General features: G+C 38.2%; 1 protein-coding gene across 5 annotated transcripts in view; it reads left to right on the plus strand.

Annotated features, from left to right (window-relative positions):
* Positions 1–19,074, plus strand: part of si:dkey-178k16.1 (band 4.1-like protein 1) — an 89,903-nt gene that overhangs the window by 12,711 nt on the left and 58,118 nt on the right. For 4 of the 5 annotated variants that reach the window (XM_041799515.1, XM_041799516.1, XM_041799517.1 and 1 more), the window contains exons 2-3: positions 16,124–16,212; positions 16,532–16,681. In XM_041799515.1, the coding sequence (XP_041655449.1) occupies positions 16,141–16,212; positions 16,532–16,681 (222 nt within the window). In that variant the 5' untranslated portion in view covers positions 16,124–16,140. The remainder of the gene's footprint in view (positions 1–16,123; positions 16,213–16,531; positions 16,682–19,074) is intronic. The other variant, XM_041799521.1, reaches the window with a different exon arrangement.

Here is a 19,074-nt window from a genome sequence, read left to right on the forward strand (position 1 = left end):
TGACTGACACGTACAGTTAGATGAGGACATGCAACACCATATGCGAGTCTGCACACATACATTAACTAAATGAACATAGAAATCTCCTCACAGAGACTCTGCACATTTTTTTGCACCATTAAATAATTTCACACCATTATGATAAACTTACATTTGTGGATCTGTGCAGCCCCATGAGTGTGAGAATAGTCATCCAAACAGTTCACAGTTCAGCTCCATTTTTTCACTAGCTGCCAGGCCAATGGTTAAAAAGTGTAAGGAGCATCTTTGTAATCTTTATAATTTTCAGTTTGGTGTTTTATTTCTGTCATGGCAGCTGGTGTTCTGCGAAACTTTGGCATAAATAATCTTGCGAGACAGATTTCACCTGGATGAGAAGTCTTGTGATATTTCGATATCTTGTCACACCCCTACTCCTGTTTACAGCATTAACATACGGAGGAGGATGAGGGCCTGAGGTAAAGGAAAATATAATACTGTGCACTTTGAGAATAAAGTTGAAATGATGGGGAAAAGTCAAAATTTGAACAACTAAGTTGAAATACAGTTGCAAGTTTGAAGTCAAAATGTAACAAAAAAGCAAAATTCAGAGAATGAAGTTGAAATACAATTTCTGAAAAAAGGGAAAATCTGAGAACAAAGTCAAACCTTATTAGACTTTAACAAACAGCGGATCTTGACATTGTGTTTCACCAAGTCTTATGTTGATGAACATAAGGCATCTACGTTTACCTAATGTATCATTTACTTAGCAGCTCAGCACACTTGCATGAGAACTTCACAAAAAGAACAGCTTGTTGCAATTTCATCTATTTTTCTATAACTTATTTTTGAGCACTTAAGAAAAATTCTTTATCTCTGCCTGCTGGTCACCCTTGGTGAGAAGGGACTGTTGTACACTAATGAAGTATACGTTTAGTAGCTGTCAAGAATTTAATTCAGAACCAAAGGTAAAAAAAAGGTCATAATAGTGTTAGAAAAGGATTTATTGGTTCCCCAAATTAGTACCATTTATCTTCTAAACATAAGTTTCTTGTCAGTATGATTTCAACCTTCCATCAGTATCTAAATTTAAAGGGCTAGTGTTGCCTTATGTGTAACGGTTAAATTAGTATGCTTTTATATTCCACAAGAACATAATCAAGACAACTTTTGAGCTACCTTCAGAGGCCTTATCTTTCCTCCCTTGAGCCTTATTGTTAAAAAATGATTGTTAGCTAAAAACACTCTTTTGCTGCATGCTTATTAATAATGTGCTGGGCTTGTTTGGTGCTTGTTTCTGGAGGATTTAACTCAGAATAATCCTGATTATTGAACTAAAGGACAGCATCTACAACCACTCTTTTAAGAAGTCATGTTAACACTGTCGATTATAACTTATCACTGTGGGTTTTGACATTCATTTTTCAATAAGTACCAGTGTGTTGCTAAGGCATATTGTCAGTATTTACTTTGATGAATTCTGATTACAGAAATGCAAAGATCAGGATCAGTTTTTTAATCCAAAATTTTCAAACAAGTTTAAGACACAAGTGTCATCAACAAGATATTTAACAAGAAAAAAGAAAACAACTGCCAAGAATTATGGACATCTGTTTATAAGACTGTGATAATCAAGGTGAGAGGTATTATGTTTGTGGGTTGTCCTTCTAGACATACACTCAAACATACCGCTGAATCATTCTTGTGAATGCGCTATCTCAAGAAAGCTTTGGGGGATTTTCTTCAGACTTTACACAGATGTCCACTATGAGTCAAGGATGTACTAATTCGATTTTGGAGATCATGGGTTAAACTTCATAGGCCTTACGATCATCTCTTATTAAGTATTTAGATATTACCACAGTAATTACCCCAGCCCTTGTTCTTGAACCACTGTACTTTCACCATGCAGGAGTTGATATATATCTGGTGTATAGCTGTAAACAACCAGGCGCTCATTTTAATTATTTCATTGTTAAACTCACTTTTATTCCGGGATCCCACAACAGCATGTTATGAAACCCTGCCATCATGAAAAACGTAGAAATAGGAAGTGTAAATAAACAGAAAGGCCTTGGCTGCAGAAAGACACACACTCAGCTGTTTACCCAGTGCTATTCTCCTTTACTGACTCCACCATCTTGGTGGATGAGTTGGTCCTACCATTACACCTTGGTGACATTCATATTGAAGGCCAAATGTAACAGAGGCATAAAAACTGCACCTTGTAATGACAATTTGAAAAGGACAGTAGTCTCAGGCACCGTGTAGAGGAATTCAATCTGTTTAGTCAACAGCCGAGAATGTAACAAGGATAGTTTTGCTCTTGGAACAAAATGAGAGATCTGTTGTAGTAAAGTGAATTCCCTTCAAATATATCCTGATACTGGACAGATGGTTTGGAGCGAACTGACTTTGTTTCAGAGCAAATGAACAAACCCTTTGACTGTCCAAACTATTGAATGTGCCTAATTAACAGGTGTACATTTGAAGCAAGCTTTGGTCATTTTTCACAAAATGATCTGGCAGAAGAAGAATGATGCCTGGAGATCACAGAAAACCCATTTTCCTAGTGTCTCTTTGTGGCACACATGACTTTAAATGGCTACCGCTAAATCCCAGTCTAGACCAAAAATTCCCTGAATAAGATGGGCTGAAACTTGCAACTGCTGGGGCAAGGGCAAATTGTACATTTGCTGTTTATTGCTGTATTTTTACGTCATGATGATGTGAAATATTAGGTTGTATAAGGGTGAAGGGGAATGATTCATCACTAATTCCACTTTGTCATCCCCATTGTAATGTTGCAATGCAATATCACAGCATATATAAACCTCAAAATGATTTGCTGGAACAGTCTGGTCATAAAAACAATATTTTGTCTATGGACAAATGTGGCAATAGCCTTCAGTTTCTCAGGTGTTAGCTAAAATAGCATCCTATGTCCTGCTAATGTGCACATCTGATTAAGGAGTCACTAGCATTTGTCAGGCTGAAGTTTCCATTTGAAAAGAAATAAAAAGATAGGTGTCATTTCCAAGATTCACAGCATGGTTTTATGTAACACAATTTTCTGCTTTGAGAAAATAGTTGGTGGAGTTTAAAGTCTTTCAAAATGAGATTTCAATTTCACATTTATCTAAGTTAGTATGGCTGCAGACGGTTCATATCTGACAACCTCTGTCACAGACTGTTCCTCTGAAACGCTGTGTATCTCAGAACGGAAACACACGCTAAAACTTACAATAAAATCAGAGTAAACTTCCATTTAGGGTTAGGGTAAGACTCAAGATAACAGTTAGGATACCAAAATTAAGTTCTAAGTTAAGTTCAGTTATTTATTGATATGCAATATTACAAAGTATAGATATGTTATCTACACAGCTACACTGGCTTTAGCTAGATTTGCTCACGTTGCTGAAGCTCACGTTGCTGAATCTAACTTAGCTATAAATAACGGCGCTATGAAGCCAAAATATCTATGTAGCAAAAGTAGCTAAAATTAAGCTCACAAAGCGGCTAGCTAAGTAGATATGTCATTTACTTAGCATCATTGGCTTTAAATTAGGGGTGTGATGAGATCAAAACGGCACAAGTTTTCTTGTCGTGGAAAAATCAATCTTGCAAATCAATATTGCGCAGACATTTGGAGGAGCAGCTCTCCGTACAGAAAACAATACCAAACTGATGTTATAAAAGATCACAAAGATGCCCTGGACACTTTAAAACTGTTGTTGAGAGAGCTAATGAAGAAACGGAGCTGATCTGTGATCCATCAAGATCACTGCTCCAACTCCCACCCCCTCCTCCGCATGCACTACTCGGGGCCGCACATGATCCGCCAATGTATAATAAGTTCACCATAACGGTGTGAAATGATAAAATGCTGCTCCTGGAAACCTGTGCATTCCGTGAGTTTGTGTATGCACGCAGACTCGCTCATAGTGCCGGTATCCGTGACTTTGTAACTTTGATTCAGTCGCTGCTTTGTCATTTCTCCTTTTCGTCTGTCAGTCACACATCCATCAGCTGTTGGCTGTGCATATCATCAATCAGAAGTTTAACATGTGTAGCGCGACGGGACGTTGTGTACTTCAAATTTGGTGAAACAAACTCAGTCTGAGCACCATAGATTCCACTGTTAGCTCCAAAAAGCAAAGTACTAGTTCCAGATAAATGCGCCCTGTTTGTTGTCTGACAGCAGACAGAGCAGAGGCAGACACTCGCTCACCAGCGCACACACATTAACACACACGCTCATCTGTGTGTCGTATCCAACACTGTCAAAGCTCATCTGAGAGAAAAAGACCACAAAACGATAAACTAATCAATTTCTCTTAATTACAACAAACATGTTATTGACTAAAAGATTTCTTCTGAGTGTTTCAAATATGGATTCACTTAAATGGGAAGAAATAGTTTGATTTTACTGATGCAGCTTTTTATATTTAGGTCTCTTTTAAACAGTGCTTAAAGGGCTTTTATTACATATAATTAAATACAATATCAAATATAATTATTGTTATTGTAGCGATGAGAGCATAATGTAGTAAATTAAAGATGTGGTACATCATTAAAATGAAAGGTTTGATTTGAAGAGCATTAAAATGTACAGTTTGAGGAGGAGTTAGACAAGACAAACTGTTTGGAAGCATTGATAGCCTATTCAGTACAACAGGAGTTAGTTTAAACATTTTGAATAGACCTGAATACTTTGCAATCATGACTTTCAGTTGTATAAAGGACATATTATCCACCCATGTATTTTTTTCCAAAATTAACAAATAAAGTGTAAAATCTTGTCTTGTCTCCTGAGATAAGTGTCTCGTCACACCCCTACTTTAAATAGGCTTGCTAAAGCTCAATTACCCCAAAATAAGTCTTTCAAAAAGTAAGATTTAGTGCTCTTTGACTTTAACTGCTACATTTATCATTCTCAATACATTACTGTAATTTATGGTTTATGCTTATGTTAGACCTACAACTGCCACTGCACAGTCTTCATTAGTCATACTTGTATTACCATTACTTTACTGTTATTGTGAATATTGTAGATGTTTATTGGCATTGTAACAAGTCTGTAATATCTTTGGTGATTGGTCCTTACAATTTAAGCCACAACCCTACCTCGTAAATGAGGTTGTTAGAAGCAGATGAACCCTCTGTGTAAAAAGCCCTAAGGGTCACCGTTTCATCTAAATCTTAAGAGCAGTTAAATGGACTTGCTAGATGACGATGGCCTCAGTCAGAAAAGCTAAACAAAGGCAGCTTCTTCATTAAAACCCCAGTTAACCCTGATAAAAAAAAGCTCAACACTACAAAAACCTTGTTTTCTTGTCTTTGCATTCTGCACCGTGGTATCTCATCATATCCATAGTTTAGGATTTATTTTGAAAAATGCAGTTCATTCTAAGTGTGATCTTTTCTTTAACAATGAGAAACAGGGAAAGTGTATGTGGATAAATGTGCGGCAATTAAGCTTTTCTTAATCTTTAATTATAAAGAATGGCAAACTATTCACTGGCCTCTTTAAGTTTTCTTAGTTCATCTTTCTGTTATTCTGATAATGAAGGCAGCTTTGACAGTGAGGGAATGGACTGCATCTGAACAGTTCATTTGCAAACAAAATAGCCAATAATGAAATGCAGTGTGGGGGCTAAAACTCTTGGGGAATGTTGTGAAAAAAATGATTGAGAGGATGATGCTTTCCTTACAACGGCACAGTTAGTGCCAAAAAAAGCTGAGAACAAATGTGCTATATTGGAGCAGGTAGGGCTGATGCACAGAGCTAAATTCTGCACTTTGATGTAAAAGCTGTAAAATAGAGCAATCAGTGGCATCCAGAGGAAGGGGAGGAGGTACTATTATGATGATGGGAGCTCTAAAACCTCACTGAATGTCTGGATCAGGGCTTAAAATGTGGGTGCTGTTATTTGGAAATAATGCTGGTCATGTACCTCATTTCAAAACAGGGTGGATTTTCTTTTTAAAATGAAAACCATTCTAAAAATAAGATCAGCACAGGATTGGTAGTAGAATTTTCTTGATTGTTTTAAAAAATGGAAGCTGTCAGTCTTTGAATTAATCTCTTAACCCCATTTTAGATGCTATGCATGCTGATGACACTCTAAATTCAGCTTCAGTTTTTTTTTTGCTCCCATACTTTATACCAGACCTCTTTTTTTCCTTCCTGTGGAGGAAGGCAGACACTTGATGCTGCTAGCACATTTACAATTTCCTGCCAGCGAGAGGAATCCACAAGCTGTCATCCTTGTGCTTCCCCTGCTCTACTGTGACATATTTCTGAGATGGGAGATTTGACATATTTCTCCTGCCCACCTGCTGATGAACGACGGGCCTGTGGAACAACGATGCCTGCCTGAAGACTGTCAATTTATGGAGCTTCTAAATTGATAGAGGGTTTGTTTGAAGTACGGCATGAAGACAAATGAGCAGGAGCAGGCCATGGCAAAAACGCTGCATCACGGACATCATTCTGCCCCAGATGATCAGACATCATGTTGGTTACTATCTGGCAATTTATCTGAGCTGTCCAGCTGCAGACGATGTTCGGGTGCATCAGCATCTGCATTTTGCCTCATTTTGTCAGACGTTGTGCAGTTTGAGACCGTCTCCCCCTCCAGAGAGTGCAGATGATCCCAGCTTACACCAGGACAGCAGCTCTGCACAGTACTGATTACTGTGTATCTGCACTGAGAGAGAGCACAGAGGAGGTCATCTCCAGAGATAGACTCACATGGAAAGCCTGATAGAGTTGTGGAAGAGAGAACTCTGTCTGATTGTGTGCATGTGTGTCTATGTGCTCATGAGGGGAGTGTGTACTTCTGACAAAACAAAGGAACCAGGCAGAATCAATCTGTGTCTTATCTTTAAAGATCATGAACAGCTGATCAGCTAAGCACAGCTTATCTGATTGATGCCTGCAGTGTTCTGCAACACACTTGAATAAGTGACTCTTATGTAACAAAGCATATTTATTTGATATGAAGATGTTATCTGTTCTTTTTCTTAGAAGCACATACTTCACATCACAGACATTTGATATGCTAACTTTCTTTTTTATTCATTTTTTTCCCAAACTGGAAATAAATATTTCAACATGGCCGAATGCTTGAAAATGCAGAGGCTAGAATAATAATACAGGTTTGCAGATACCTCACACATCAACACAGTGTCAGACCATCTGTGTCTGCTGTGTTGTGACAATCAGCCTAGAAGGTGTTAAAGACTCACAGCTCCCTCCCATTCTGAATGAATTATAATGTTACTAATGCAGGTGAAACTACTGTTGGTCATCCGTTGTCCCAGCAGTTAAGATGGTCAGGTTGAGTTTTTTCTTTAAAGTTGAGTTTGAAGATTTTGAGGCTTTTGTTGGTTTGCAGTTAAACTTGGAGATCGTAGCTGAATTTTCATTAGGTCAGGGCAGTGTTTCCCAAATTTAGTACAAGCCATCGTGACCCAAAACGTTATTGCTCATCAAGTCTGCCTTCTGCACCATACTCAACTGGTTGGTTGTGCTCATGGCTAGTGCGAACTTGGATGATGTTAAATCTGGACTCAGTTTGGTCTAGACCTGGCGGTTTCTATTTTACATCCTGAAAGAATCCCCTTCACCCCAATCACATGCTTCCTTTGGATGCTCAGCCCCCTGGACCCTCAGTGGCTATCTGGTCTTGAACAATTCTTTTTTATTAGCCAAGTATTACCAACTGTGACTAGCTTTTTTGCCATCTACTGGCTGGTAGGGCCTTGTTTAGTGTTTAATTATTGTGGCTATAATGTATCCTACAGACATAAATGTCAGATTAAATCCTATAGTAAGGAAATTCTGAAAATTCATTTAGTGACCCAAAAAATCTCCTGTGACCCAACCATGGGTCCCAACCCAGATTTTTGGAATGAGTGGGTTAGGGTAAGGGTTAAGGTAAGGGTTAGGCTACCAAAAGTTTAAAGTTAAAAAACCTGACCTCCAAACTTCACGCAGGAAAAATGCTCATCCTCTATGAAAACAATCTGATGTAGCTTCTGTAGCTCTGTTATCTTCACAAGCTACGTAGATTGCATAGGTAATGTAGCTAAAACAAAAGCTCAGTAAGGTCGTTGATACACCAACGAAGTCGTGAAGCTAAGGTTAGCTACATAAGCTACATAGCTAACTAGATAACTTACATTAGCTTTTGCTATGTTTGCCAAAGCTCACACTGCTAAAGCTAACTCAACTACACTTGGTTACATAATATTATTATCCACATAGCTAGTGTAGCCATGTTAGCTTTAGATACAGCTAACAAAGCTAATGTAACTCACGGTTTAGGTATCGATTTCTAAAACAGGTCTATTCATCATTTACCCTAGACCTCAAACCGTCCTTCTCTGTTTTATGTTTGAAATGTTGCTTAGTCTGTCTTGTAATGTAGTTATAAATGTAACTGGCAGGCTATTTTTGTAGATTAAGTTGAATTTCCCCCCAAAAATAAAACAAACTGGAAATATGTTGTCCCACCAAAATATGGCACTTTGATTCGGCAGCCACACTGTCTTAAAAAATTTTGGGAAATTTGGGTAAATGAAGATTATAACACCAACTAAACCACAGAGAAAGCACCTTGTTTTGGATTAAAGGAAATGAGGAAGCAGCAAAAGGTAAATTTTACACAACACAGGGTGCAAATGACTGGTCCACTAAGCTGTGAGTAGTTTAAAGTGAAATGAGACATTAATGAGCAGTGATGGACTTATTATACATCACTGTGGCTGCAGGGAGACATTGTGGTTTAACCAAAGTGTGCCGAAAGGGACAATAAAGCTAAACTAAACTATGACAAAAATATGAATAAAAATAAAATTCATTCTGATCCAAAGACTAAAACTGATACTGAATTCAAAATAGCTGCCAAAATGATTGATAACAGTACATTATTTATATGAAAGCTCAGTAGTATTTTTGCATGCTTAAAGTTTGATCAAAACTTTTTGAGGGTGTGGGCCGTGATGGATGGATTGGTATTCCAAAACGCTTGGCACAAACACACATCACACAAAGCTTTTTGGCTAAAATTCACTTCTTAAGTGTTCAGTTCAACCTTTAAACACTACCATGAAGTAAGAAATTAAATTCAATTTAACTGCTAGCACTAATTATCCAGGTCATGCCACAAACCAGGAAATATTCCAGTCCTAACATGCTGTACTGGGTGTTTTGGAAGGAAAATCAAACATTACCATCTTTTTATGACATAGTTATTTCTATATTCCTTGTTTTTCTCAATCTGTTTCATGTTCCATGTTTCTCAGTGGATCTTGTTTAACAGCTGGGAGACAGGGATGAGCTGGGGAAGTGGGAGAGCTGTCTGTTTTGTTTTATTATGTCTGATAAGTGTTGTTTTTTTGTGTTTTTGATGTGTTTGTGTGAGGACCCACTTGAAAACAAGATGCTGCATCTCAAGGGGTTATCCTCCATCAAATAAGTAAATTCAAATATGTATATAACATTTTTGATGCTTGTAAATGAGAGAGCTCTGCTTTATGGTGACTTGTGAGGTGTAAATACAGTACAATACAGGTGTTTGAAATGACCCTTTTCTTTGCACCTCCAACCATCTTCACAAACCACAATTTTTTTTTATTTCTTATTGACAGACGAGTAGTTGACCTTACCATGTGCTAACTGCTAAATTCCTGCAGTCTGTCTCAGAAGAGCCATGTGATGTTGCTGTGATGTGTCTTTTCAGTTGATCTTATGCAGGATCATGCTGTCTTGATGACAGGATGACCAGGCCCCCTGCTGTCTTAACCACATAAGTTCTCTCTGTTTCAGCTTTCAAAACGGTATATAAACCAAGAGATCTGTCAGAGTATAACTTTGGTGCTTGCAGATTTTTCTGGAACAATAAATAGTTAAAATCTACAGGGATAGTAGACATAAAAACAGCTAATATTTGCATCCAGCTGTTTTAAGCAAACATTACTGTCGGATAGTGTTGCGGCATTTAAACAAAAAATCTTTTGACAAGGTAAATTGATGGCCTAGTGTAACAGGTCATTAAGCTATGCACCAATCCCACAGTAAATAACGATCAGTGTCAGGCAAGCTACACTATATGGAAAAAGTATTTGGCCATGCCTCTTATTTAATATAATGTAATCTAATATAATCTAATAATCTAATACAATTATTGAATTCAGGTGTTTCAATCAGACTTGTTGCCACAGGTGTATAAAATCAAGCCATGCCTTTTAGCCATGCAGTCTCCATTTGCAAACATTTGTGATACAAAATATGTCATTCTGAAGAGCACAGTGACTTTATGGTGGTCGTTTGATGAATGCCACCTTTGCAATACGACAGTTCTTAAAATTTCATCCCTGTTGGATATTCCAGTTATCTGTAAGTGATATGATTAGAAAGTGGAAGTGTTTAGGAACAACAGCAACTCAGCCACAAAGCAGAAGACCATGTAAAATCACAGAGTGGGGTCATGGCTGCTACAAGGTGCGTAAAAATCACCAATGCTCCACTGATTCCATAGCTGAAGAGTTCCAAATTTCCACTGGCATTAATGTAAGCATAAAAACTGTACGGTGTAAAGCACACTGACACTGGACTTAGGGGCAAGTGACAGGCAGTCTTAATGCTTAAGTGTGGAGCGTGCAGGGAGCACATAGGTCAGTTTGTATCCAATATTTGCAAGAATAAGTGAACCTCCAACTGCGTTATCTTGACAAGAAACTTGACAAAATAAGATTAAAGTCAGACTAACAATTAAACATTTCAGTCCAGTCCAGTTAAGCTGCACTTGCACGATGAGACTGGGGTATGACCATGGCAGTCTTAGATCTGCGTAATCTCATCCTGATTACATTTCTTATGTTACTTGTTTATGATTTATGTGTACAAATTTAATACTTTCTGTAAGGACCGCACCCATTTTCACCCAGTGACTCTTGCTTAGACAGGATCTTAAGTAAAAGAAAGCATATACTTAGAATTTTAGTTAATTAGCCTTTATCAGATTTATTAGGTCTTTATCATAAGAAGTGAAGCTCAATTAACAGAGTGAATAACCAGTGAGAATAGGTTGCAAAGCTTTGCCTTTCCTTTTGTCAATATCACATTGACTTATGTCTCTCGATGTCTGATACAATTACCATCAGAGGTAGTTAGGGACTGCTGCGACCTTTAGTGAGCTTTGGATGCAATCAGTTTTCATCAGGGCATTTATAAACACACCCTGACACTCACACTCACCAAGGCGCCTGCACACCTTGAGTTCACTTGACGTGAGTAGAGATGAAGCTGCCTGGGGTTATTTTAGTGGATCATGACTAAAGCTAGAGTTAGAATTTGCTGTTTCATACCACAGTGGTGTCTAAGTGTCCATCTGTTTGTTAGATAATCATCTTGATTGAAGAACTTTCCCAATTTGGTTGCTAAACATCTGAGGTATAAATAAAAAAGTATTTCTGTCTCATTTAAGTACAAAGAAGCCAAGTCACGAAATCATTTTATTTTTGGAGGGCACCATTTCTGCATATTGTTTTCAGAGCTTAACTCAGATGCTGTCATTCTTCTCATAAACTTTCCCTGATGCTCTTTCTTTAAAGTTTAGAGACCAAAGGATCCCATATGTGAGAGGGACTTTAAATAGGAGTCAGTTTGAAGACAATGTCTATGACAGGAATTTTGGGCCTAAACAGCTCCTCACACATCTCACTCCGTCTCACACAGATGATTAGGTGTTCGCGGAGCAGAACTGATACGGAGCTGGACTGATTGAATCACAAAGTGACCCAAATGAAAGAACTGATTGGTCACACGATCATGATGTGTGTGAAATGAGCACCATGGAGTCTCTGACACCGATCTATTAGAATTCCCCTCAAGTTTGACTGTGGTTCACTGATTCATTGTTCTGACAGCTGCTTTATGGGGGATGACATTCACAATGAGCGGGCATTAAAAAGAGTGAATCTGATTGGCTCACATGAATCGTGTGGAGGAGAACAGATATTCATCACAAGAAAGAGATCAGATTAGAGATTGATGTCAGGTTAAAGGAGAGGACTTGGAGTCTGAATCATCTTAGCTGTGTTACTCAGGTGGCTGTGTTCGAGTGGTTGTAGCCAATGAAATGTCAAACAGAGCAGAAATATAAGTGACCTAAATGCTAAATCTCCAACTAAACAACTAACTGACTCATGCTAGAATCCAGCATTGGCTACTTTTTTTTAATAATTACCATCAACAAAAGAAAAATAAATAAATAAAAATAGCTAAGCGTGTTTATAACACAGTTACAAAGCTAACATGTGCACAATGATAACACTGAAATGATGGGATTTTGCAAGGACAATCACTATGATATTCACCGTTCTATTAAAATGTGCTATAGCATGCTTACTTTTGGCATTAAAACTGAATGTGCAGCTGAAGTTGTGAGCTGTAACAAGCACCAAGTTGCTACCTTAGCATAGCTTAGCTTCACATTAGCTGCATAGCTCAGAGAGTTAGCAGACAAGGGACGGACAGCAAAAACTAGAGTGTCGAATTCTCAGTGTGAATTATTTCAGAATTGATTTAACTCTCAAAGTGTAATTTAACTCCATTCAGTTAAGAGTTAAATGGTCTTCTGTGTCGGAGTTAGTGTAATTGCATTCATTGTTAGTCCAACTCTTTACAGAGTTAATTGATCAAATCTAAGGGGTGGTGTTTTCCCATCATGCCTTTAGGCAGAGTTTGGATGTGTTTTAGATGTGATAAATGTATTTATAAATGTTTTTGTGTTTGGATGTCACATGTTGAACAGTGATTACTGTTGGGATTCCTTTGCTCGTGTTTCTGGTGGATTATTATAAAATTATTATTATTATAGTTATCCATTACATTGGTCATTTCCTACCTGTGGAAGGGTATAGTCTATAATTAAGGGAAGAGTGCTGACTTCTACTCAGTATGCTAGCTTTGCGTCTGTCTCTTTGCTCCATCTCTTTTGTAAGACAACTGACTTTGCCACAGATACTCGATGTGAGATGGCAGTTAAGTGTCAAAAGTGCATTATGCTGTGTGAATAGTAAAAGTTATAAATAATTTAAACCCAAAGTGAAAGGTTCTAGCACAATATCGTGTTAAAAGTACATTCTAATATGTAAAAAAACACTGTGAGTGTTAAACTTTAACACTACTGAAATATCAGTAAAATATAAATTTTATCTCAGAAACCATGAGAATTCTATAAACTCTGAGAAGTGTTAAACACTGTGGGAGTTAAAGTTACACAGCTGCTTTTGCTGTGCCAAGATCCCATACTTAATCCCCCAGCACTCCCAGGTTTCCACACTGCTACATTCATTATTTAAACCTGAACAGTAAATAGACAAAATAACCACTGGTAACCAACTGGTTACATGAAGGAATTTACATCATGGAAAATGGTTAGAGAAGCATGTCAAACCAAGCCCAGAGAAACATAATCTCTGGTCTCTAACAGATAGCAACATTTTATAAAACTTTTAATTCAAAGTAAACCATGCAGTCTAATTGGACGGGAAACATGCTAATAATGATAGACTAACACCAGGGCGTGTCTCATTATGTATCACACCACTTTGTCAGTTCTAAATACAGTTAATTTACAACACACCACAGTGTTATGTTATGTTTTCTATAGGTGAAAGTTCTGGACTGCAGGCAGGCCAGTTCAGCACCCAGACTTTTCTACTGTGAAGCCATGCTGTTGTGATGAATGCGGGATGTGGTTTAGCATTGCATAGCCAAATATGAAAGGTCTCACTGGTAGAGACATTGTCTGTTGCTCTGAAACCTCAATGTTCTTTCCAGCATCAATAGTGCCTTTCCAGATGTGTAAGCTGCCTGTACCATTGGCACTAATGCAACCCGGTACCATCAGGGATGCAGGCTTTTGAACTGTGGGATGATAAGTCTGCAGTTCAGCTTTTTTGGAACTGGGGTTGTATTCGATGCCTTATGTAATTACATAAAGAAAATATGATACAATTTTATTCCTGTTGACAAAAATGCCATCAAGATATATTATTAAGATATTAGATCAGTAAGTGTCATGTTATAGTCCTAGTGCTCTAGGAAAGCAACTGTAAGCATGCACTCATGTAAATAGGCTTCCTCCTCTGTCTGACATTCTCCCTCTATAGGCATTAGCCAAATTGACAACATGGAAATCTCACTTTGTTTTAACCTTTTTACCCTTGAACACCTCAAAATGTTAGTCATGCATATTACATGAAGTTATGATAACACAGTTTGGAATCAATTAAGCTATATTGCATAAATAAGATAATGAACCTTCAGGTTCTTTAGAGTAGTCGGGGAAGCGTGCACGGTGCGAGTGTGACATCTGCAGCCTCCCTGCAGCCAGACTGTACTCGCCTTTGATCCGGCTTCATTATGCAGAGGGAGGCTGACCTATCATGAAAGCTGAGACGTGCTGTGTTCAAGCCTTCCAAAACTGTAAACACAGAGATGTACTCCAACAGCTGGTGGAAGAGAAACTAGTTAATTAGGGCCTCTTCTTTTGGGAGGAATAGTACCACATCTCTTCCTGGTTTACAAACAATTTGCTCTGCGTTATTAGACCAAATTAAGCTTCTTTTTTGCTCCTCCCTAATGACAGTTTTCCCTGGAAGCTTTGTACTTATTTTTTTAAATCAGAGCTTCACATGTCCCTTCCTCATTAATCCCTTTCTCTCATTAACCTTTTACCTCTTTTCATGATTTTCTAAATCCTTAAGATTTAAACTTCAAACATCCTGAATGTGTTATAAAATGAGAGCTTTCTTATTTACTCATGCTCAAATCAACAGTTTGAGGGATACCTTTTAATGACAGCATGCTTAGAAGTAAAAACCTTGTCCTCTTTATTGCTTCATTATACACTTTCTACAGTAGGTAGTCTCTAATGAAGCAGCTGGAACTCTCCAGGACTTTAAGGCGCCTTAGGCTGACACATTTTTGGGGGTTTCTAAAATAATTCTTTCATTATTCAGTTGAGTTTGCATTTCTTGCACACAAACCTTTTGATTTAGGCTGAAGATTAGGAATATTTTAAGATAAACAAAATACTCCAGGAATGGAAGGCTTCATATCTTTGCTATAATCAAAGTATTTTTATAGGGGCAGAGGAACATAATCTTCACGATAAAAACTATTTCATCACAATCCAGTATTCCTCTAGTATTCAAATGCAGTGCTGCACAATTTCACATGACAGAAAAGTGCTTTATTCCTGTGACCGTGCGCTTCCTTTTTTATAAAAAAGCTATACATTAATTCCACTTTTTATCTCCTTTAATTCATTTTCTCCACCAGCTGTATCTAAATATCTGCCATTGTGCTGCATATCACCTGCAGAAAGAGCACTGTGCAGAGGTGGAGTACAGCCATGGTCACCTTCAAGCTGAAGGTCTCATTTGTCTCCAGCTCACCCGAATATTATATCAGCATTGTTAATGTTTCTCACTCTCCAGCCCTTCTTTTTTTCTGTTTTCTCCCCTCACCTTTTCCTTTCCCTCCTGTCTCATCCTCAGATTGTTGTCACATCCTCACTGCCCTCTCCCCCCTTGTCATCTCTCTCACCCTTTCTCTCCCTCTCTCTCTTTTATTCTCTATCTTGGTGTGTCTGCCGTCTCGTGCGCTGCCGCAGGGCTCTCTGGCTGATGTAATTTATGCTATCTCCTTTCGCTAGTGTGTGAGAAAAGAGCGTCCTGGAGCCGATGCTCTTCATGCAGAGTGCTCCTGTGGGAGGCTGTGAGCTGAGCTGCCCTCGTCCTCTCTTTCACATACATTTTTTCATGCACAGTGCAGTGAACATGCATGTGGGAAGGACAGGGAGTCTGAACAGTATGGTTAAAAATACCACATGAAGTCTGTCACCTGCAGAGGTGTCTAAATTTGTGATTTTTGGGGTACAGTGATGATTTGGTATGCTGCATATGAGAAGTGTTTCTTCTTTTTATCTAATGAGTGAAATCCATCATAAATCCATAAGCAGATTGGACTACAGCAGTAAACATTCCCACGCTTCTCCTTTATTTTTGAACAAGGAAAGATTTGATGTTGACTGAATATGTTTGTGTTTGGTTTCAGGACTGCAATCCATTTCTATGACAACAGAGAAGGCTTTGGCTGGGGAGATGAAGAGCGCAATGGAGGGTGACGCCAGGAGAACCAATCAGGTGGGAGCATAGTGGAACTTGCAGCAGCTGTACATCATTTAACTGGAGCCTTTCAATCACTCAGGGGCCTTCCGGCTCTCTGTTTGATATGCAAGGCAGTGAGCCCGCCTCTGTCTGTGCCAGCACTTTAACATCTTAACATCTAAAGGCGGCTGCTATTGCACTACATCATGCATTGATGGTTTCCTCACATGATCAGAGATTTGGCTGTAAATCACTTTGCAAGACAAGCATATAATCAATAAAAATATTTAAATGAAAGGCAAAGTACATTGATTTGAAGCTCAGTAAATAAAAGGAAGGATTTTCTGCCTCCCAGGTTCCAGAGGACCATGGGGAAGCGGATGATAGCTCAGAGAAGACCCCCAGCAAAGCCTCCAAATCCCCCCAGAAAACCACCAAGAGGCCAAAGACTGTCCCTGTCAAAGTCACCCTGCTGGATGGCTCAGACTACGAGGCTGCAGTCGAGGTATGGCTTGGCTATCTTATCAGAGAAAGTAGATCATTATCTTTATCAAAAGCTTTAAAGGTGCACTGAGCAATATTTAACCTTAGTAGCATTTAGTGGAACAAACTTGGTAAAAATGAAACATAATATTAATGAGTAGACCTGTCAGAATTAGTGTTTATTTACCTGAATATATGAAACAATTTTATTTTTTTTCACTTAGAATTAACCTTTAGTTCACACATAGGGAGGCTCCCCTTCACAGACACTACCATCTTTGATTTTTATACCTTGCATGTTTCTACAGTATCACAGAAGGGACCAAATAAAGGAACCACATTTTTTTATTACCACTGATTGACACCACTACTAGAGTAAGCATCAACAGCTAGACAGTTTGGTGTAGCTAATATTACCCAATTTTACAGACTGCACCTTTAACAATTGTGGCCTTTTAAATTACTATTAACCCTGTTTCTGTCTGTTATCAAAATATTTAACCCTTCAGCACTTAATGATACCTTGCACAGCATTGAAACAGCAACATGAAGAGTAATAAGCAAATAAAAAAAAGCCATTTTCTCTAAAACACTTACAGAATTTTAGTTTTCTTTGATGAAAGTCACAGATGTGCATGACAAATCTGGGTGAACGGTCATTTCCATACACAGATTGGCATTTATCCATCTGGACTTGAGCAGAGAATACACTAAAAACCAACACCAGGTCTCAGTTCATGTATGCACACATTAGATATGGCATTTTACATTTATTCAACATTGCACCCAACCACTGACAGTCCCTGTTAGCAATGCTGCTTTTAAAATGGCGAGATTTCAGTTTAGTATATTTGCTGAACAAGCATTTCTTTACAAATTTACTTAAAAAAAAAACAAAAACAAAACAGAAAACAAATTGAGAGGCTGCTTTCTGTAATTATCAAAGTTCAAGTGTATACACAAACAACCTCCTCGGTAAATGTTGTGGGAGATTTAAACAGAAAAAGAATGTAGTTTTGAAAAAAAGCTGTAAATCTTTAATAGGAAATATTTTTAGATTGCTGTGGATTGTTGAGGGGTGTTTTATTTCAAATAGTTTAACCGTATACACCTAGAGCATGTGCTCAAGAGCTGACCCTTAACAAACATGAGACATTTATCCACTTTGGATCGTTATTAATCGGCATGTCTGGAGACTTAAATGATCCGTCCAATCCACTACTGTGCCTTTTGTGTAATTATGCATGGACGCATAGCTGAAGGCTGTAAAAGATCGGACCTCATCCAGTGCTCTCAAATGTAAGAATAGAAATCATTTGTGTGGCAAGAAAGCCATTCAAATAAGAGATAGGCATAGTAACAAACACTTCACTTCATTATATCCTCCGTCAATTATGATTAAACCATTAATGATGCCTGAAACCGAGGTTTGTCTGCCACCCTTTTTTCAGTCTGGGACTGTTTAGGCTGAGTCCATCTAGTAGCCTATTTATTCTTGTTTGCATGCTGCTTCTTTTAAGAGCCAAGCCATGATTTTTTTGTTGCCATCTTATGAAGCTGACCATGTTTTTAAAAACCTTTATGTCAAGAATTGAGATTATTTTATAATCTGAATGCAAAGAGCTGTGATAACATCAAGTTTTATATCACAGTTGTATGAATTAAATATTCAAACATCAGCTGGACTTTGGTTATCCTCAAGAAGAAGGACTGCAGTGGTAATTTCTTTCTACATGTGGTGTTTCTGATTCAGTTTGATGCCACTTTTCAGGCTGAAAAACAACAAATAATTAATATCCTTTTACTTAATTGACATGCAAATTGATGATTTAATAAGGGGGCAGTCTTTTTTGCTATATTAAGTACCTGCATGTTGCTAAAGGTTAGCTCAGCACTGTCATACATCTCGTTTTCTGCTTGAAAACTACCAAAATATTTGGAGAAGGCATCCAGATAACCCATAACTTTCTGATGTGCTTTGTGATTTACTCTGAGCTAACACTAGTTTGAGCTTAGGAAAAAAACATACTTATCAATTATAGATCTGTTATATATTTGCATATATATTTGCAGTTTATACAGTACAATGCAAAACCTTTTGACTCATGTGCCTAAAACTGAGGCTGCTAAAAGCCGCAAATATGGCAAGTAATCTGCTTCAGAGTACCATCGGTTGACATAATCTCAGCTGTGCTTTGGATGTCCTTGCATATTACCAGGGCATGAGAAAATAATCTGTTGAAAAAATAATAAAGTCCACACCTGTGGGGAGCAGTAAGGGGTGGCTGTGGCCAGTAAGTGGTCTAAATGGTCTAGGGTACCGTCTGGGCAGGCAGTAGGGTTGCTACAGGCCCCCAGTCGTGCTCTGGATGTCCCATGGGCCTGAAAACTGTTGGCAGTCTCTTGTCATATTAC

The sequence above is a fragment of the Cheilinus undulatus genome, linkage group 11 (assembly GCF_018320785.1).
Source record: "Cheilinus undulatus linkage group 11, ASM1832078v1, whole genome shotgun sequence".
In the NCBI taxonomy this organism is placed as follows: Eukaryota; Metazoa; Chordata; class Actinopteri; order Labriformes; family Labridae; genus Cheilinus; species Cheilinus undulatus.